Source organism: Lolium rigidum, chromosome 3 (genome assembly GCF_022539505.1).
Source record: "Lolium rigidum isolate FL_2022 chromosome 3, APGP_CSIRO_Lrig_0.1, whole genome shotgun sequence".
NCBI classification, from domain to species: domain Eukaryota; kingdom Viridiplantae; phylum Streptophyta; class Magnoliopsida; order Poales; family Poaceae; genus Lolium; species Lolium rigidum.
Genome location: NC_061510.1, coordinates 176,327,888 through 176,349,027, shown reverse-complemented (window position 1 = coordinate 176,349,027; position 21,140 = coordinate 176,327,888). Strand labels below are relative to the sequence as shown.

General features: G+C 45.4%; 3 protein-coding genes across 3 annotated transcripts; 2 read left to right on the top strand and 1 right to left on the bottom strand.

Moving 5' to 3' along the window:
- Positions 1–581: 581 nt before the first annotated feature.
- On the top strand, positions 582–4,629 carry LOC124701405. The gene is made up of 4 exons (XM_047233452.1): positions 582–742; positions 1,334–4,271; positions 4,361–4,443; positions 4,531–4,629. Exons 1-3 carry the CDS (start codon positions 582–584, stop codon positions 4,421–4,423), a joined length of 3,162 nt encoding a protein of 1,053 aa, XP_047089408.1. The 3' UTR covers positions 4,424–4,443; positions 4,531–4,629.
- Positions 4,630–8,026: 3,397 nt separating this feature from the next.
- Positions 8,027–11,367, top strand: LOC124702737 (purple acid phosphatase 18). Its single transcript, XM_047234894.1, has 5 exons — positions 8,027–8,321; positions 9,456–10,124; positions 10,436–10,624; positions 10,733–10,821; positions 10,911–11,367. The coding sequence occupies exons 1-5, from the start codon at positions 8,061–8,063 to the stop codon at positions 11,128–11,130; spliced, it is 1,428 nt and encodes a 475-aa protein (XP_047090850.1). The 5' UTR covers positions 8,027–8,060; the 3' UTR covers positions 11,131–11,367.
- Positions 11,368–11,981: 614 nt separating this feature from the next.
- On the bottom strand, positions 11,982–13,665 carry LOC124698698. Its single transcript, XM_047231162.1, has one exon. The coding sequence runs from the start codon at positions 13,645–13,647 to the stop codon at positions 12,196–12,198; it is 1,452 nt and encodes a 483-aa protein (XP_047087118.1). The 5' UTR covers positions 13,648–13,665; the 3' UTR covers positions 11,982–12,195.
- Positions 13,666–21,140: the final 7,475 nt, after the last annotated feature.

The following is a 21,140-nucleotide window of genomic DNA, read 5'->3' as shown; positions in this document are numbered from 1 at the left end:
GTGTGAGCCATTTGTATATTTTTTAGATTTTGGTTGCACAATGCCGTAGCCAAAAGGCAAGCACAATAGCATGTGTAGGTTTGCGCTATATGTGCCCTTAATATCGACCACCATAATATACATATTAAATGACTAAAGAAGTAAGCATGATGCCATGATTTGGACTTTACACTTGTGGTGTTATTTGCAATGCATTATTAGCAAGTTGGAATACAACTTAAACACTCTTTATGCAATGTGTGTATTTTTTTTTCTCTTATATCATAGTTATCTAGCTATAGTACCATGGAAAATCTCCATTTGGCCAGATACTTCATTATTCAATTGTATTCCTAACTGGCTTTTTATGCTGATGCCTGATAGTTTAGGATTGAGTGGAACCAAGCGACAAAAGTAGGGTCCAGAAAGTAATCCTTGAAAGGGATCTGTGGTTTGATCTGCTATATGCTCTTGCAGGTGAAGAAGCATTGCAAGAAGCCATCAAATGATTTTCTGGGAATTGTTAATTGACTTCTCCATCTCGTATATGATATAGGGGTGTGCATTGTCAGTGTCATCTTGTTTCAGTAGTTGCAGAATTAATGGGTTCAAACAGGCTACCCTTTGGACTCATTTCTGGAGGATATAGCTGCAGTGAGCAATATGAGTGGCAGCAGTTAACCCTTCGTCAGAAAGAACACACAGCATGGGAGCGACCCCATCGTGGTGCAAACGTCAACAACCCTGTGCATACAGTCAGCAGGTTATTATTTGGATTAGCATATGAATTTAAGTCATAGATTTCATGTCATGCTCATTATGTTGTTTAGCTTTACTTGTTCAAATGTAGATTTCTTGATGGAATTTCATGATTCAGAGACAGGGTAGAATATTGGGTAGCTGCTATAGTAATTTCATCGAGGGATGCACTTTTGTACTATTATTTCTGCTGGTCAAGGGCTTCCTTGTGTAGCAGGTTATCAATTGCAATTTTGGAGGATTCCAATACTTAAGAATTTTTTCCTATCATAGAATTGAGGTTCTCAAATTCCGATGTAATTCTTTGCTATGGCATCAATTTCATACAAAAACCAACTTGACCTCAGACGCCATTTCATTTTTCTTTCGAGAAGTTCAATGCACCTTCTCTATATCTCTCTTAGCTGTCATCTCATTCCTCCAAAATTCATTTCTTCATTTCAACCACCCAAAGGCATCTTTAAAAAATTCCTATGTTTCGAGACCCTTTAGGAGTCCATAGTATGTGACACCTCATTCCTGTGTTTTTCCTACTCCTATGTTTTCTAGTTCCTGCGACCCAAAGATTCCTTAAACTGTTTATTTCCTAATGCAGGACTGAGAGGACTAGCTTGTCTGTTGACCCTGGTTGTGATCATGCAGAAGGATCTGATGGACATGCAACAGTAAGCCTTGGCAAGATTTTTGGGTTTGACCAGGGGAGTAGCACTCCGAATGAATCTTATCTAGAGGAAAGATATATGCCAACTTACTCCCTGGTTAGTCATTTTTCTGAGATAGATCAAGAAGGGCATCGGGCCTACATGGAGAGTTTGTCCACTAAGAGTAAACCTGATCACACCTCAGCTGGTCGGTCGCATCGTAGGGATGAAGTAAGCAGGGCTCACACGAAGAATCCATCTGATAAATTGCACACTATCCGTGCTGCACAGCTTGAGCTTTCTACAGGTGAAGATTTTCATGACCGCTTGGACATGAGTCGAAATTGCAGGAGTAAGTATTGTACCAAGATGTTACAAAGAACAAAGGAAAAATGGACTTCTCATAAAAACAATTCATATGGGTCTTGCATTAGTACACATGGGAGAGACCGTCGACAGGCAAGGTATAAGCATCAGCTGTCTGAACCGAAAGCTAAGAAGAGCCGCCAGAAAAGGTATGGTGATCAGCTGGCTGGAGAGAGAGCTAAGAAGCGTATGAGTTGTAAGGAGCACCCTAAAGAATTCAGTTTAATCCGAGAGCAGGACGAGCAACCATATCTGCATCATGAGGTACATTGTGGTGGTTCTGATGTGATACGAAATGATGACCGAGAGGGAAAAGCTGAAACAACCGATGAAGTAGGTCATAGTGGAGCAAAAGGGGCCTGCCATCTAACGAAGAATATATTGACAGCTGCTACATGTGGCTCAACAAAGTCAAATGAGAACTCAGATGTGTTAAGCCCAAAGTACAGCATCAAAACCATAGCTTCATCAAATGACCCAAAACAGAGTGAAGGAAGTAGCAACATGAAACTAGAATCTGACCAGCAGCGCATTGTTGTTGGTTGCACAGAGAACGCAGCTGGAGAGGTTTCCACGCCTAACCTGCAGCATCTTCCCGCCACTCACACTGAGAAGGGTGTCCATGCAAAACAACCAGATAGTACTCCATCTGAATTACTTCGTGAATGCTTGGATCTTTGGAGAAGTACACGAAGATTGAGGAAGGACAGTGGTCCTGAAGCTGAAAAACTAGTACAGACCAATCAAAGATCTGCTCATTCTGGTAGCTCAGAAAGTGATGATGAAAATATCAATGAACCTGTGAGTCCTTCAGGGAGCTCAGAAAGCACGGCTCAAAATGAAACAGCATTTGACAACTCTGGAAAATGTAGAAGTGCTATGCCACCTGATGGATTACAAAAGCGTGGTGAAGAAATAGCTAAGACAAACCCACAGCAGCCCTTCAGATGCCTTAGTGACAGCAATTGCAACAAAAGCTTGGCCGAGCAAGGGCTAAAGTGCAATCTGGAGGTTCCGCCAGAACCAAAACCGGGTGAAATCACGCAGCAAAATGAAGAGACTAAAATTTCATGCTGCATGATCTCAACTGATCAACCAAATGCCATGGTACAAACCAATCAGAACAGCTGTTTTGATACTAGCCAAATCCAGCCTAGGCAGAACAGGGGTTCAGATACTAACAAGGTGGATCAAGCAGTTGCTTCACATCCTGATAGTAGCGTGCGTCAAAATATTTCTCAGCACAAAGCAATTAACGACCATTTGGATGCTAGGAGAAAATGTAAACTGGGTGTCAGCTGTGAAATTAAAAGGAAAGTAAAAAACTATGATGCCAATTTGTGTGAGCAGACAGCCAGCATGACAACTGGTCCAACACTGCTGGATCAAGAAACTGTTGCAGTTTGCTTGCCGCATGATGGCAGTGTGAAGGTCCATGGGTGTTCCAATGATTGTGGTGAAGCTACTCCATTCAGCTTGTCGATTTTGGATAAGGGGGCCACAAACAACTACCGAAACAAACCTATTGGTTGCTCTTGTAGAAGTGTTTGTAGAGACATAAAATATTGCTCCAAGGGAAGTGGTTGCAGAGACGTGCAGCTGGATACCATGAATTGCAAAAGAAACAAACAAAGGTCTCCAGAACTGGCAGATTCTGAAATTAACATTTATCAGGAAGAAACAGATGATGATTATCAGTTACCTGAAGTTCTTGAAGTACCTTTAAATGAAGAGATATCCCTCCAATCTGATGCTGACATAACAAATTATGGCGTTGCAAAACCAGCTGATAGCACTCCACGTTTTGCGATACCAGACTTGAATTGTTTGCCTAGTATGACCGCAGATGAAGATGTGGCACCTGAGGAAGTGATTAATCAGGTAACTGGGCATGTTTCGATACCACATGATACTAGTCAGAGCTTTTCAGTCTGTAGTGGCACTGCTGTGGAGGAAGAACAGTCTAAGCAACCCGAGAAGAATGAATTTACTGGAGGGCATGTTTCGATAGGACACGATACTAGTCAGAGCTTCTCAGCCTGTAGTGGCACTGCTGTGGATGAAGAACAGTCTAAGCAACCCGAGAAGAATGAATTTACTGGAGGGCATGTTTCCATACCACATGATGCTAGCCAAGGCCTTTCAGCCTGTAGTGGAACTGCTGTGCAGGAAGAAGAGTTTAAGCAACCTGAAAAGAACGAATTTGCTGGAGGAGTGCGTGGAAGAGAGAATGCAAATGAGGCTCAGATCTCCGAGTCACGTAGTGGGCCACCACAAGCAAGTTGTGTTCACGATAGTAGCATATCAGTTCATGCCTTCAGATGTGCCCTTGGTGAATTCATAAAGAATATCTTGAAGCCTCTGTGGGAACAAGGGCTCTTATCCCGGGAAATCCACAAAATTATAGTGAAGAAAGCCGTAGATAAAGTGACCCTCACGTTGGGCCAAAAGGTACCGCGGACAGAAGCAGCCATCCGTAGATTTTTAACAGAATATGAATCTCAAAGCGTAGAAGGACTCGTTCAGGTGGTTTACATATTCTCTTTCTATTTAAAGAATGGATTCTACTTCTGTTCTTATTGGCTAAAAGAAAATTACGATGTATTCTCTTGCAGGGCTACCTAGATGTATACCTGGGAAGGCAAGTTCTTAAGAGAACTATGCCTGGTAGTATCTGACCATTCTCTGGAAGTCCCATGTATAAATATTTCTGACCCCGTTTGTCGGTATTGATTCCCGTGTTATAGATTCTACTAGCTAACAAGAAACTCTTTGATGTCCACAGGTAGTTCACGATAATTAGAAGTAGGGATCCACCTTTGCATTTACTCAGCATCAGCATCAACAGAAGACGCTCTAGATGCAAAGATCTCTTGGAGTTAACGGTGTTTCCTTTGTGCTCATGATTAGCCGCTTTGACTTGTGGTGCAAACATACCAGTATCTAGTCTGTAATCTAATGTAACGCAAATGTTGTGAAAATTATGATTGCAGCTCAATTTTGGTTTTTAATGTTCATTTATCCAATGCATAGGTAATTTATCCAATACATAGGTCGGTCTGTAATGCATGCTTCTCGTTTCAGCAAATGCTTAGGATTACCCGTTATGCGTGTCTTTCCTGTAATGTGTGAAATGATGTCTTTATTATTATAAGGTAAAGTTAGTGTGAACCGTGACCTGTGCGCTCATGGCACCGGCTTTATTTTCTTGATCACTGATAGTGCTGGCGTGCCGGGCAGGTTTCATGGAGAAATCATGCAGGTCTAGAATTTCATGCACCTGAAGTGCAGCGTGCATCTGCTGAAGGGTGTCTCTTGAGTGCGACGTGCTTCACACCTGGCTGATTTGAGTATCTGTTTGATGACACGAGTGGACGGCGGGTTAGATGGAAAAGATGTACACACACCTTTCGTTCATTGCAAATTGTAGTTTCCCTTTGTGGATCCGGTATCTAAGAGAGATTTGAGTCGCACCGCCATGGAGCATCTTAATTTGACAACAAAGGTCCGTAACACGCACGAGAAGGTTCAAGTAAGCGGTCTGATATATTTTTCTCAGTTTAGTTCATTTGACGACAAAGCTCCGTAACACGCACGAGAAGGTTCAAGTAAGCGGTCTGATATATTTTTCTCAGTTTAGTTCAAGTAAGCGGTCTGATATATTTTTCTTAGTTTGAATTCATAACTAGAATGAATCATGAATCAAGAATTGCAACTTATAGCTAGCATGAATCATGATATAGCCCGCCACATGCTCCTTTTCCCAACAACATGAATCAATTCAACAACCGGGAGCATTTTTCATCAGTAGCAACCCATGTGTAACCGAAAAACTCAGTTGCAAACTTATAGCTAGCATGAATCACGATGCAGTCCAGTGGTCGTTAGTTGTCTAATCCTGCATCTAAAACATAAACATTACAAGTCCTCGAATAATGCTTCTTTTTCAGGTGCAGTGCACTCCTTAAAAAATGTTGTCGTCATTGTTGCCTATCACTTCCTCCATTACCGGCTCTTGCAGGTGTCTTTGCTTTTTCACATCCACATAATAACCTTTCTTCGAGTTTATTATTATAGACTCGTGCCACCCTTGAATCAACGCGTCCGTTGCTAAATGGTCAAATTCTTTTTGGTGAAAGGAAATTCCTTTTGTGTCGACGTATTACAAAAGAAGAGAGTTACAATAAGTCAAAGAAAGTACCACACGTGAATGACGTGGTCTTCAACTGGGCAAAAATGACGGTTGTCGCAGTGAAGACCATGATCAAGGAGTACGAGCGGTGGTTTTATTATGCCATTAAAAGGAAGGGATAATACCTATTTAAGAGTCTTTTACTACTGCAATTAAAAAAGTAGAATTCTAGTTAATGGTTCCATTTTGTCCTGAATTTTTCGGCATGTGACTATAAATCCACCTTTTCTCCTTTTTAATCTCAATAGAAAGAAACATAAAGTTTTATTGTGTTAACAATGTATGTTTTAAGATAGAATCTATTGAAGAGTAGAAACTTGATAAAAAAGCAGGATTTTTTTTAAGATTGGAAAAAGTAAGTAGAATTATATTCAAAAATAAAAGGGGTTTTCTAAAGAAAACATGGATGAATACTTCCTCTTTTCTCGATTTTCGCTTGGATTTTTTGGCGGCATGGCCAAGCGGTAAGGCAGGGGACTGCAAATCCTTAGCCATGTTGCTCCGTTCGGGTGAATTTGGCTTTCTAGAGCCGGTGACATTGTGGTGGCAAGTAGGAGAGTAGGGTTTTGGAGTGGCCTGGACCTTTCACCCCTTGTTGACATTGGAATTTGCATTTAACGACGTTGTACGGCCCTCAAAAAAATATAGAAAGTACGACACCAGAAGTTACAACGCGACACCCCTTAATAAACACTAGGTACCGCTACTAGAAGCAAACTCACGAGGCCCTGTCGCCCCTCATTCCTGCTCTTGCCGCAGTTGTGCCTCCAACCTAACCATTACAAGAATGCGACCGACAGTTCACTACACATTGTTGCATCCTTGGCCTAGTTGCACAACACACCACGAATGCGTGCTAGAGGTCCCGTCTTGCAAGCATCTTCGTTGGATGGCTAAGTCGCGGAGACTTGTAAGACCTTACACCTATTCAATCCTTGAGTGTATAGGAAGATTGAGATATGAAGAAGTCACAAAGACTTGTTCGAGAGGCGGTGGATGCAAAACTTTCCCTATCGACGTTGTTGCCTAGCACCTTATCCATTGTTGTCTCTTCTTTTGTGTTCAGCTTTTCGACACCAATAAATTACGGTGTTTGAACTTTAGACACGTCCATCTAAATCGGCAACAACATCGAGGGACAATAAATTCACAAGGACTTATAAGACATAACATAGGGCAGCCCATAAGTTTTAAGAAAATTTTGAGTGAAGTGGAATAGATAGAATGTTAGCATGATTCTGCTTTTCTATTGAGATCGCGACATTGCTCGTAACTTCCAAGTTTTATACTGCGCTCACATGTTTTCAAATGGCACCACGGCACACACCGATAGCCATTGGTTTTTTTAGGGCAAATGGTGAACTCTGGTTCTCTACCTTGTACCTTGCCACATGGTAACCCACTGTTGGATTCAACATACTATTGGGACAAACATTTTAGGCCCAAAACATTTTTTCTCACAAAGCATTTGTAGTAGACGCCGTATGCACAAGTACGAAAAGGAGTCGAATAGGGATGCAATGAACTTCTGAATATTAGAGAAATAAAAAAAAGTAACGTGAAAACATAGCTAATCTATCTACAGGATGAAAATCTAAGGTCTTTAATCGGGCAACAATGGTGTTTATGCATTGTTTTCCTTTTGGAGGCGTCACCTTTATAGATTCTGTAATTCAGGTGTTGTCTTAGGTGGTGGATGTCCTCTTGCTGCTAGGGCTGAAATACTGGGACTTCTAATTTTTTTTGTTTTTTTACTGTGTGCATCTGTACTGCTATTAGGGTATTATTGCAGAGGCTAGGTGTAATTGGTATCTCTCGATATTAATATATTATTTTTATCGAAAAATAGCTAATCTCCAACATTATTTTTTATGCAAGAACTTCAAGGTGGAGAGTCTCTCTCGAGGGTGCTTATAAGATGGAGATATAATCTGTCGCTAGGATTTCAACGCATTACATGTGGGAAAGCAACCTATAGAAAACTCGGTGGTATCATTAGTTTAGGATTTAATCTGATGGACTAGTGCTCGATAAAATCAGTAGTAGGATGCGCTCACACGCAAACATAACACAGCTCTGCGCTGCTCCAACAGACAGAAAGAACTGAACAAGCAAACGGTGCGATGGAACAACCCCTAGCTGCAGCCCGGAGGAGGCCTCCGGCGGCCGCGGCCGCGCCTGCGCCGCCTCGAATCCTCCCCCTCCTGTTTCTCCTCACGCTCGCCTTGTCCTCCTGTGGCGCGGCTGCCGCTTCCGGGGCTCCGGTCGGAGAGGATTACGTCCGGCCGCCGGCCCGAAACTTCGGCGCTCAGCGCAAGGCCCTCCTCGGCCTCTTCCCCTGGAGCAAGAAAAAGACCTCCTCTTCCGCTTCCGATCCCCAGCAGGTGACCTCTCTCGTCTTGCCCATTTTCTTGCCCGTTGCTCTTGATTTGGTCGTCAATTCGAACGGGATTGGTAACGTTTCTGTAGTCGAAGCAATGCCCTTTTCTTGATCACGTCATCCTGGCTAGTTTTGGGTCAAATTCAAACAGGATCGAGTTGATTTGCTCTATGCTGAATTGGTTTAGCTCTGTATCGGTTGCCACAAATATTTATAGACTACCAATGTCTTAAAACAGGTCTGGTTGTCCTCAGATATGTAGTTCTACTTTTGACTTGATGTTCATTTACTTGCTCCATTCTATATTTGCTTGTCGAGTGAGCTCATCTGCTTGCTCTTTATTAGATCCGGCATGGAATCGTTACATTTCGTCTCCCGAATTATCTTAATTCTGATCTTGGATGATAGTGTGTTTTGATATGATGAGGTTCAGTGAACTTCTGTGCCTGTTCATTATTTGAGCGTACCGTGCACCTGTGCTGTACAAAATTACTTCCTGTAGCTTGGATTGGCCCGACCAATTTGTCATACAGAAGTACAAATGATGGAAGTAAGCATACTGCATGTTCTGTTAAATTGGCAGCATCTCGGTTTATACTTAATCTTGTCACCTAGTTATATTTTAGCTCTGTGTTGGCCTTCCACACACTCCAGCATATCAACTTCAAGATGTGTTAACTAGTGGTGATATCTTACTTTGTAATGTCTTCTAGTTTCTCATTACTGTCTAATTACTTCTTAGGGTGGTCTCAACTAGTAAAATGGTAATTCTTACTTGGTTGTGCATGATCAGTTGGATTCTAACTCTTAGGTTTCCATAATGTCAATTTATGGACAATGATGTTCCCTTATTTTCTGGAAAAAAAAGGGTTTGGCATGCAAGCTGGACAATCTAACTTGGTACTTTTGAAAACAGTACGGAAGGGTTTCTTGGACTTCTCACATGGGTATTCCACAAAATGGTGTTCAGTTTCCTGAATCCACCTGATCCCATAAGTTCACAGTTGTACGCAGTAAATACTGTTTGCAATCCTACAGTACTTACGAAATTCACACTCATATTGTTGGTGTTGGAACTTTTTTTTGTATTATATAAGTTATTTAACCGCTGAACTGTATGTAAAAATATGTTCTACAGGTTCATGTTTCGCTATCAGGAGAGAAGCACATGAGAATTACATGGGTCACAGATGATAACTCTGTCCCTTCAGTTGTGGACTATGGAACTAAAGCCAGCACATACACATCCTCATCTCATGGAGAAAGCACATCGTACAGCTACTTAATGTATAGCTCAGGAAAGATCCACCATGTTGTTATTGGACCTCTCGAAGACAACACGATATACTACTACCGATGCGGAGGACAAGGTTCAGAGTTCCAACTTAAGACACCTCCTTCTCAATTTCCGTTGTCATTGGCTGTTGTGGGAGATCTTGGGCAAACCAGTTGGACGACATCAACACTAAACCACATTAAGGAATGTGAATATGATATGCTTTTACTTCCTGGTGATCTTTCTTATGCTGATTTTATGCAACATTTGTGGGATTCCTTTGGTACGTTGGTGCAACCACTTGCTAGCACCCGGCCCTGGATGGTGACACAAGGCAACCATGAAAAGGAGAGCATACCATTTTTTAAGTCTGGATTTCAATCATATAATGCACGATGGAAGATGCCTTATGAAGAGAGTGGATCCAAGTCAAATTTGTACTACTCATTCGAGGTTGCAGGGGTGCATGCTATAATGTTAGGTTCTTATACAGATTATGATGAGAGTTCAGATCAGTATGCTTGGCTTAAGGTACATAAACTCTTAACTCCCGTTTCATATTGCTTTACCTGTTGCTTGTTTCTGAGCATCAATCTTGAATAAGAAGGCATATTCTCCTAAAGAATTGAAGTATTTCTCTAATAGTACTTTTACTAGAAAGGTAAAGTAACCATCTGTAGTTGTGCTTCTACTCAAAACTTATCTTGAATATGCAAATACTAATTAATTTCTGGCTGGTGTGTTCTTTAATCTTTACCTAAGAGAATATCTGTTAACTCAAAACATTTAAGCGCTCCCTAATCATTTTTGCTGATAGAAGGCCCCCATTTTCTGCTTTGCAGGCTGATCTTGCTAATATAGATAGAAAGAGGACACCATGGCTCATTGTGTTGTTCCACGTGCCATGGTATAATAGCAACTTTGCTCATCAGGGTGAAGGTGACAGTATGATGAGTGCAATGGAGCCATTGCTATATGCTGCTAATGTAGATATTATGATCGCAGGTCATGTGCATGCCTATGAACGTTCGGTATGACTTCTTGCAGATCTCTTAACTGCACGAATTTTCAAATTTGAGCCTCCAACCATGTAACCCATTTACGTGAAGTTCTATATGATCATTTTATTATCTGCGCAGGGGCGGGTCTACAAGGGTGGACTTGATCCATGTGGTGCCGTGCATATAACTATCGGGGATGGTGGTAACCGGGAAGGCTTGGCCCAAAGGTACCTTTCTCCTACCCTCGTGGCTAATGCATCTGAATTGTAATCACTTAAGCGTCACTAGATCAATATGTTTATCTTGGTATCTTCAGGTACCATAATCCCAAACCATTTTGGTCGGTCTTCCGGGAAGCAAGCTTTGGGCATGGCGAGCTAAAGATTGTTAACTCCACACATGCTCACTGGACATGGCACAGGAATGATGATGAAGAACCAGTAAAAACAGATGACGTGTGGATAAATTCACTGTATGGTTCACAGTGCATCCAGGACAGCAGCCCTGAGTTCCGGAAAATCCTGATGTCTCCTTGAGAACACCTACACAAGTAACACAATCATATATGGTTGAGTAACATAGTTTGGGAAGTGTTTGCCATGTACCGTATATATGTGTGTACAACTGTTTGGTAAACACAATCTGATGAGGCTTTTTGCTCTATATTGTAGTATACTGGTTAACCGGGAGTTGCTGTTTGTATCAGTATATTAGTGTGTAACCATTCTATATAACTACAATGTTGAAGCTAAGTGAAAATGATACCTTACTCACTTGAATGGAAGTAATGATATGCACACATTCCATAGTCAGTGTAAAGTTTGACTTAAGTTTATAGAAAAACTATCCACCACTATAACGTTATATAGCTTTAGTAAAATATATTCCATGATGTAACTAATAAGATTAATTTGACATCATAGATGTTTATAGTTTATTCTACAAACATGGTCAAACACTGCACTGTTTGGCTTTTCAAAAATATTACATACGCCTTGTTTTATGGAACTCCGTTAGTACATGTTTCCATAAGAATTTGCAGGAACGGAATAGAATGTGGGCATTACATGCTTGGTTCTCCCCACAAAAAATGCAAATGCTTATGTTGATATGATAGTTTGTAACTGGATCATGAAATGCTGATTCACGGTGATCAACTGACTTTCTTTTTCCTACAGGAATTTGCTCGATGTTTCATTAGTATGTGGACTTGTCTCAAAATTTGGCGAGACAACGCCCAGTGAGGATGAAGCTAAGTTTTTATCACCAGTCAAAGTGACATTTTTCAGCTATATAGTTGGTGAGAAACAAGAACAGGGCATGCACCATTGCAAGTAACAAGCATCATCATCCTGTTGAGGGTAACCATATGCACCCCGCTCAGTGGTTACGTGAAAAAATGAGTTACCAATTAGTACAAGGTTGATAGTATATATGCCTCCATCCTTACAGCCCCGAAAGTGGTGGCAAACAAAAACACCATACTAGCCAATTTAGTGGCTCGGTATGAAATAATGATATGGGGAACATCTGGACTGAAAATGCATCCAGTAAATTGTAAAAAGAAAAAAAAAAAGATGACAACACAACAGGGGCCAACACTACTTCAATTTTGGTTTCCAATTCTCCTCCTTGAAGCGCCGCTGATCCACGATCATTGACTCGAAAACACCCAGAACATCATCCAATCCCTCCTCATCCTCTCCAAGTTTCTTCATGGTGACAACAATGCTTTCAATGGTGGACAAGCACCCAGCCTTGGGCTCATGCCGCACCTCACTATACAGGCTAACCCTATCTGTATCTAGCATGACGTGTGGCAGGAGCTGTAGCCATGGATTTTCATGGTACATCCGTTGAGCCTTTGCCCAGGTGCCATCCAGCACGATCAAATGTTTTACCTGACAATCCAAAGCATCGATGCTGACTGCGCGCTGGCATGGAAACAGCAGAGCTGAGTGTGGCGGTATCGTGATGGAGAAGTCCTCAAGCTCCGTCACTTCCCCGGTAAGCTTGGACTTCTTCTTCTGTATTTTCGTGACGGTAAAACCGTTCTCGGCAGCTTCTATACCCAGAGGAGCTCTCGACAACCATCTGAGTTTGGGCTTCACGCCGCGCTCGATGTCGATCCTGAGTTCTTTTTCTGTGTATGCAACAGAGCACTTGTCCATGTTTTCCACGGTCCAACCTTCCCCAATAGCAGCACTAGCAACTTCAGTGTTTTCGGTGCATAAGCTAGTAACTGAGCAATTTTCTACTGAAGGATGAGGAATATCACCATTTACCTTATTTGGCATGCCTGTCTCACTTGTGTTTGGGCCATCCACTGCAGAGCTTTCCAACTGATTTACTGCCAAGACTGGCCTTTCAAAATCCCCATTAGAGTCACGGCCAACTTGTCGATCTGAATCACTGGAAACACCATTGCTTAATTTCCCATTTTCTAATCCTTCAGCACCACCTTGCCTAGAAACAGCCTCGGTTTCTCCGCCTCCTAGGTTGGAGGCGGCGTCGAGGGTCCTGATGCGGAAGCTGGCCCGGTAGTTGACGTCGGTGACCTGGGTGACGGCGAGGTTGCGGAGGCCGAGGCGCGCGACGCGGATGGAGCTGAGCGGGTGGTTGACCTCCATGGTGTGCTGCAGCACGGTGACGCCGACGGCGGTGTCGAGCGGCGGGCCGCGGAGGCGGCCGCAGAGGCAGGCGCGCAGGGGCTTGGTGCAGACGGCGCACATGGGGCGGCGCTGGCCAGGCTCCCGGCGGTGCGGGTCGCTCGGGGCCTCGCTCGCCGCCATGCCTGTTGTCGAGGCGGGGGACGGTGATGGGTTGGGGATGGCGGCGGCTGTCTGGCGGTTTGGTGGGAGTCTAGGGTTTTGGAAGGGGATCCTTTTAGGGAAGGGTTTTGAATGCAGAAAAATGGAAGGTTTGGCGGAGGATTTGAACTCTGCTAATGCAAGAAATTGAGGCCCTGTTTGGATCGAAAAAACTAAAGAGTTCCAGACGATTGGCATTTTTTGGCCTAAGAAAACCAAAAGAAGAAAAAAAGCTCCAAGCATATGGAAATCTCGCTGCAAGGAATGAGTGGTTGAGGCGACAAGACGATCTGTTCCTAACCTTCACAGTTGTGGAGCTTCCATCCACTTGTGACTTGTTGGTGACTTGAAATGAAAAAAAAAACTAGGAAATTCACCTTTGATAATATGAGCATTTGCTCTCTTTACCCAAATTTTTTTTTTCAAAATGAGAACTTCATTCTCAAAAAGAAGATAAAAATAATTCTTACTTGTTGAGCTCTAGTACAGTATTTTTTATGAACAAAACTACAACCACATTGCTTAGGTTAGTAACCATCCACGACGCAACTTGAGTTTACTTTCCTATAGATCCATTTCGTTTCGAACGAAGATGTGGTAAGCAGACTGTTGTAGATATGAAAAACTTCAAACGGAAGCCGAGCTACATGTAACCCTTAAAATTCGTGTTTCAAAGTTTCAAACAAATCCAGAACAAAATTCTAGAGGTAACAAATGATATATGGTGAAAAATATCAATGCAAACTAATTTGTTTTCTAGCTACACGAAATTGACAAAATCTGACAGATTTTATAATCGTTTTGTCAAGATGTTGGTCACGTCGTAGTAAGGACAGCTAGGTGCAAGGCGGTACATGAGGACCAATTTCAAAGGAAGGTCAGCACGTTTGAATTTGTGAAGAGGTTTCTTAAGGATTTGGAAGGTCAAATTGTTATCACCAGAATTTGACCGAGTCAGAGGTGGGCCGCGATCAAGATGGACTTGAAGATATATACATGGAAGAAATACGTGAATCGGCCTTGTGCAACGTTTGGGCTAATTTGCCCTTGTATCATGTAACATATTCGATTACGTGTCGGTTAGTTAGAGTTTTACCCGTGCACGGTTAGGTGCACGCCTAAATTAGAAAGTCCCCTGGACTATAAATATGTATCTAGGGTTTATGAAATAAACAACAACCAACGTTCAACACAAACAAATCTCGGCGCATCGCCAACTCCTTCGTCTCGAGGGTTTCTCCGGTAAGCACCATGCCGCCTAGATCGCATCTTGCGATCTAGGCAAGCACAAGCCTGCCCACGTTGTTCATGCGTTGCTCGTGCTGAAGCCTTTTTTATGGCGAGCAACGTAGTTATCTTAGATGTGTTAGGGTTAGCATTGTTCTTCGTATCATATGCTTTCGTAATGCAACCCTTGCACATCTAGCCGCCCTTACACCTATCTTAGGTGTAGGGGCAGCACCCCGCTTGATCATAGTTTAGTAGATCCGATCCGTTACGGTTGCTCCTTGTTCATCAAGGATTAGTTTAACATCCGCAATAGTTAGGCCTTACAAAGGGTTGGAGGATCCAGCGGCGTGTAGGGTGGAGTTTGCTAGCCCTAGACAGGACGTTCCGGGATCAACCTCGTGTTGGTTTTTAGGCCCTGTCTAGGATCGGCTTACGGTCACCGTGCGCGAGCGCGAGGCCCAATCGTGAGTAGGATGATCCGATTATGCGGTGAAAACCCTAAATCGTCGTAGATCGCATTAACTTTATCTTGATCAAGCAGGACCACCATATATTCGGACATCTTGTACGAATCATGGGTGGATCGGCTCTTTGAGCCGATTCACAGGATAACCTGAGAGCCGATCGAGGCTCGTATTTAACGTTCACGTGTATGCCATGCAGGAAACTAAGCGAGGCATCACCCAACACCTTCCTGACCAGGTATAGGTCGGGTGGCACGCCCTTGCGATAGCATCGGACGTGTGACCGGGAGGCTTTGCGGGCCGTCGCTCCGAGGGACTAGGGCCAGCCGCAGCCCTAGTTGTTCCCGGCTCTACCGTGTTGCCGATCACTGCCCGCCGGTGGGTTTCTGACGCCAACACATTCTGGCACGCCCGGTGGGACCACCTTCGACATCCACCACATCGCCATCTACATCCGAGATGGCGGAAAGCACTCCGGTCAAGTACGAGGATCTGACTGACGAGCTCAAAAAGAAGCATGACGAAATCAAGGCAGTCCTCGAAGCCGAACTCATCGGCTCTTTTCACAGAACCCGCTCCCATGGCGTCAGGTGGAAGGGGTTCACACCTGAAGGCGCACTCGATGGAGTGGACCTGTCCGCCCCGTCGGAAGAACGCACCAGGTCGCTGCGTCAGGAGATCAACTACATGGTGGCTCATTCGCTGCACCGCCACTCTGAGAAGCCTGGTGAACACTTTGGAGCGTGTCGCTCTGCGTGTGGTCCAGGAAATCATGAGCCACCGGTATTCTCCGTCGGGACCAGCTCTAGGGACTTACAAAGGAGAGATGCCACTCCAGTCCCATCCTCCGCTGCCGTTCGCATGGGCAGCACCGAAGTGCCGAACTCATCGGCATACGTCGTCTACAAGATTGGTGGTGATCCTAGTGACTACCAATTCCTACCCGAGGCGCCCAAGGAGATCCCGCACGGATACGCGTGCGCATACGTACCAGACTGCAATACCTGGGCACTCTCGAACCAGGTTGCAACAGCAGGGGCCTCTGGAACAGCAGGAGGAACGTCGGGAGCCGACCTTGAGAAGCAAACGTGGTTAGCTAAGTACGCCACTCCGACAAACCTCCAGAGCCCAGCTCCTGCAGTTGGCTTAGAACCGGAAAAGCAAGCATGGCTGGTCAAGTATGCCACCCCGACGAATCTTCAGGGTTCGACACCTTCAGCCATCACCGCGGATCAGATTTGTACAATTCTGAAAGATCAGTTCGGCATGATGCCGAAAAGGAAGACGTTCGGCTATACCAAGCCGTACCCCAACGACTACGAATTGATACTACCACCCAAATATCGGCTCCCGGACTTCACAAAGTTTAGTGGATCAGATGGTTCCAGCTCCATCGAGCATGTGAGCCGATATTTGGCACAGCTGGGCACGATCTCAGCATCAGACGAGTTGCGTGTGAGGTTCTTCGCACAGTCCCTCACAAGATCGGCTTTCGGGTGGTACACGTCGCTGCCACCGAACTCCATCCGGACTTGGAAGCAGTTGGAAGAGCAGTTCCATGAGCAGTATCACTCAGAGGCTTCCGAGGCTGGCATCGCCGATCTAGCACAAGTACGACAGAAGCGCGGGGAGACGAGTGTCGAGTACATCCAGCCGCTTCGAGACCATTAGGAACCGATGCTTTTCGGTTCACGTAAGTGAAAAAGAAGCAGTCGAGTTGGCGGTGGTGGGTCTCTCATCATCTATCAAGGACGTGGCCTCCCAAGCGGACTACCCTTCATTGGCGCACATGGTGCGAAGCCGTCGGCATATGAACAGCGCCACCCGGATGTTTACCGGGACAAGTTCAAGCGTGCGGTGACCCTGGTTGAGGCGGACGAGGATGAAGGTGCTGCGGGAGATCGAGAGGTAGCAGTGGCTGAATGGACTCGAGCGGCGGGCCCCGTGTCCCGCAAATGGGTGAAGCCACAAGGCCCTCCAAAAGGGTTCGACTTCGACGTGACCAAAACCGAGCAGATTTTCGATCTCTTACTCACGGAGAAGCATATAAAGGTACCCGAAGGCCACAAGATCCCCACGGTGCAGGAGCCGAACGGAAAGCCATACCGCAAGTGGCATAACACGTTCACCCACACCACCAACGACCGCCGGGTGTGGCGGCAGCAGATCCAAATGGCGATAGAAAATGGACGGCTAATTTTCAACCAGTACGCCATGAAAGTCGACACACACCCCTTCCCCGCCGTGAACATGGTGGAGTATACTTACCATGGAGGGTGCCAGCCAGGTCTCTCGTGCAATATCAACATGGTAGAGCTTGGGCACCACTCTGGTAAGGACGGAGATGAGGGCAGCTGCTCTCATAGCAAAGATACAGAGGAAGTCGCTCCACGCGATCGGCTCCGCCAAGACGGCAAGCGCTACGTTACAGAGGGAGAAGTGAAAAACATAAGATATCAGCGACCTCTCTCTGATCACCTCCTCAACAAGTATGTGAGTCAGTATGACCAACGCCGGCGATACGGCGATGATGATGAAAGAGATCGTCTGGCTAGAGAAGCCAGAAGACGTCGTCGGCACGATCGCGATGAGGAGGAGCACGAGCGCCGTGCCAAGGAAAAGTCAGGGGAGCGAGACGACGAGGACAGGCACTGGGACTGTCCCTTCTTCAGACACTGCTGGGATTCAGGAATGAGCCGATTGCCCACAATCGGCAACCGCCCGAATGCAACCGAAGAAGAAGGAGACAGCCAACGTGTCCGTGTTCAAGCGCCTAGGGCCTCTCCCGCCACAAAGCAAACGTGCTGAGTTCCCTCGGTTAGAAGATCTCGAGGATTCGAAGACGAGGGGGAAGAAGAAGACAGTACCATCGACCAAGGTGGTGCCCTGATGGGCTCAGCCGTTCCCAAAAGCGCAGGGTTCAGCGATTGCGCGGCCTAGAGGAAGCCGAAAGGCTATACTTGCATACACTGAGGAAGGCACGACCTGATCTGGCCGCGGAAGTTCAGCGAACCCTGGATGAAGAGGGTCGTCCACGGAAAATGGAGTGGCGCCCCAAGCAAAGGAAAGCCGATGATGAAACATCGGCTGGCACAAACATGGTGCTCGTCCTTCCGACGAAGCTTAGTGCTCCACGATTACACGATGCACTCGAGGTGGACGACGGCAAGCGCACCAACATGATAAAGTCAGAGGTTGGGCTGGTTTTATCCACTGGCCTAACCATGTGTAAGGGTACATTGCCCCTATGTGTGGTTTTGGTAATTAATGACAACCCCTATGGACTAATGTTTTCATTGAAGTTTATATGAAGGAATATTCCATAGGTACAACTTGTACTCCATGTGTTGGATTCAAGTATGGATGCCATGAAGATAAAGGTATATCTTGTGTACCGGCATCAAGATCATCGGTATGAAGATACATATGTGATATGATCAAGAAGAAGAAATGAAGATGGAGTTCTTATGTGGAACTCAATATTAGCCATGCTCTATCTTATGTGAGTATGAGAAGATACAAGGTTGAGTTGGGCAAGTTCAAGATGAGCATCTCAAGTGGATCACATGCTTGAAGCTTGCCGTCCATTTGGTGATAATGGACATGTGAAGATGTGCATCAATGGAGCTTTCCCATCATAGTGTATGGGGGAGTATTTGTGAGTCTTCACGAAGCAACATTGATCAAGTGAGGCATTCCGGCTTGTGTAGAGCTTGAAGAGTTATCATCAAGATCAAGCGGGATGCGCAAGGCAAAGGTATGGCCTTGCTAGGTTTTCCTTTTACCGGTCTCAAGGTGGATGTTGGGAGACCGGATTATAGGATAGATAGCCGCACTATTAAGAGGGGCTTTCGGTTGAGTAACTTGATCACATCGTCTTAGGGAGCTCAATCATTTGCATACTTTGCATATCCTTATTGCTTCTTGGTTTTTCTCTGTGTGAGGTTCTTGTGCTTGTTGCTAGCTTTACAACAAGCCCAAGTTCATCGAAAACGGAATCCGCGTGCATCTTCTATTGCGTTTTCGAGTTTGGACGTCTTCACCGTTTCTTGACGGTGGGAGACTCCCTCTCTAAAATCATCTAAAAATGTTATGTGAGGAGTCTCCATATTTCCAGTTTTTTTTGGGGTTCTATTCGTCGTTACCTTTCCAACAAAATTGGTTTCATGTCGTTCGGGGTTCGGGAGCAATAGTTATTAAAGAAAAAGGAAAAAGGAAATGGAGAAAAGAATAAAAGAAAAAAGGGGAATGGGGCAGCCGGCCGGCCCACCCGGTCGAAGACCGGCCCTGGCACCGGTGCCATCCGGCCGGGATCCAGGGGCATTTTGGCCTGTGACCGGTTTGGGGCCCGGTCCGCAACCGGCCTACCCGGCGCTGCCCCCGGCCCAACCGGGCGCGCGGCCCGCTCGCCTATGCGCCGCCCACGCGCTGCAGGCGTGGCCTGCTCGCCCGGCGAGGCCCGCTCCGCCCCGCGCGGCCCACTCGCGTGGCCTGCTCCCCCGCGCGGCCTGGCTCCGCGCCGCCCGTGCACCGTTGGGCCGCCGCCGGCCCACGCGGCCTGGCTGCCTCCGCGCGGCCTGAAGAAATTTGGCCGCCCAGCGCGCTGTCTGCAGCGCCCGGTCGGTGGGCCGGTCCGACCGGGCAGGCCACCGGCCTCTCCGGCCCAGGCTCCGGTCGGCCGGCCTGCTGACCGGCTGGGCTCTTTTTTAGCTCGTTTTTTATCCGTTTTTCACCTGGTTTTTTCCCCAACGGTTATTTTTCTCCCTAGACTATAAATAGCCCTTCTTCCACCTTGAGCAACTAGTTCTTCCCATCCTCTCTCCTCCATTGCTACTATTTGAAGAACTTGCTCTTCCCCTTGAATCCTCCAACCATTCTTGCTCATATTTGAGGATGAGACGGCGACCACCTAGATCTACACTTCCACCAAACCGTTTCTTCTCTAAGTGAGGGAATCTCTTGGGATCTAGATCTTGGAGTCTTTGGTTGACTTTCCCCTTGTTCTTCCTCTCCAATCTCATCCTAGCATTCGTTGCTTTGGTGGGATTTGAGTGTGAAGGACTTGAACACCTCCGGTGTTCTTGCTTTGCATCATTGCATAGTGTTGAGCTCTCCACCATGATTTGTTCGAGTGAGAGACCGTGAGCTTGTTACTCTTGGAGGGTGACCTCCTAGTTGGCTTGGTGATTGGTGCTCCGGTGATCTCTTCAAGAAGATTGTGAAGAGGTCCGGGCTTCTCCTTCGTGGAGCTTGTGAAGTGGTTGTGGAGCTTGCCATCTCCGGAGCGGAGGAAAAGCTAACCATAAGGAAAGGGCCATTATCCTTCGTGGGTGTGGTTCGGAGAATAGGGTGAGCCTTCGTGGCGCGGGGAATCCTTCGTGGGACCTCCACTCCTCCAAACGTGACGTACCTTGTTGAAAAGCAAGGGAACACGGGAATACATCCTCGTCTCCGCGTGCCTCGGTTATTTCTATACCCGAGCTCTCTTTCCTTGTGATAGCCATCGTGCTTGAAGTACATATATCTTGCTATCACTTGTGCTACATATATCTTGTGCCTATCTTGCTTAGCTCTAGTTGCTATTGTCACACTTAGTTGAGCTTAGCATATTTAGGGTTTGTGCTTGTAAACTAAACGATAGTTTAATTCCGCATTCATACAAGACAAATCCGCAAGAGTTTGTAATTGCCTATTCACCCCCCCTCTAGGCGACATCTCGATCTTTCAATTGGTATCGAGCAAGGTCTCTCCTTGTTTTAGGCTTCACCGCCTTGAGAGTAAAGATGTCGGCTAGTAATTTAGTGCACAATGACACAATTATCTTTGTTGGCACAAATTATCATTTGTGGCGAAATTGCTTGCTTTGTAAACTTCGGACCTTGTGTCCAAACATTGAGCAATTTCTAGATGTAGGTTTTTCTCCTCCGATGGATTCTCAAAATCTATCTTTAGAGGATGAGAAAAACTTACATCTTGAAGCTCAAGTATCTAATGAGCTTTTATTCTCTTTGAGACCCGATTTTCATAGGTTCTTGATAAAAA

Bases quoted from the DNA above. Each gene is read 5' to 3' on its own strand.
- LOC124701405 (XM_047233452.1), top strand. From the start codon at position 582: ATGGGTTCAAACAGGCTACCCTTTGGACTCATTTCTGGAGGATATAGC. The intron at 743-1,333 runs GTTATTATTTGG...TTCCTAATGCAG, and splicing joins CCTGTGCATACAGTCAGCAG to GACTGAGAGGACTAGCTTGT. The intron at 4,272-4,360 runs GTGGTTTACATA...ATTCTCTTGCAG, and splicing joins GCGTAGAAGGACTCGTTCAG to GGCTACCTAGATGTATACCT.
- LOC124702737 (XM_047234894.1), top strand. From the start codon at position 8,061: ATGGAACAACCCCTAGCTGCAGCCCGGAGGAGGCCTCCGGCGGCCGCG. The intron at 10,125-10,435 runs GTACATAAACTC...TCTGCTTTGCAG, and splicing joins ATCAGTATGCTTGGCTTAAG to GCTGATCTTGCTAATATAGA. The intron at 10,625-10,732 runs GTATGACTTCTT...TTATCTGCGCAG, and splicing joins TGCATGCCTATGAACGTTCG to GGGCGGGTCTACAAGGGTGG.
- LOC124698698 (XM_047231162.1), bottom strand. From the start codon at position 13,647: ATGCTTGGAGCTTTTTTTCTTCTTTTGGTTTTCTTAGGCCAAAAAATG.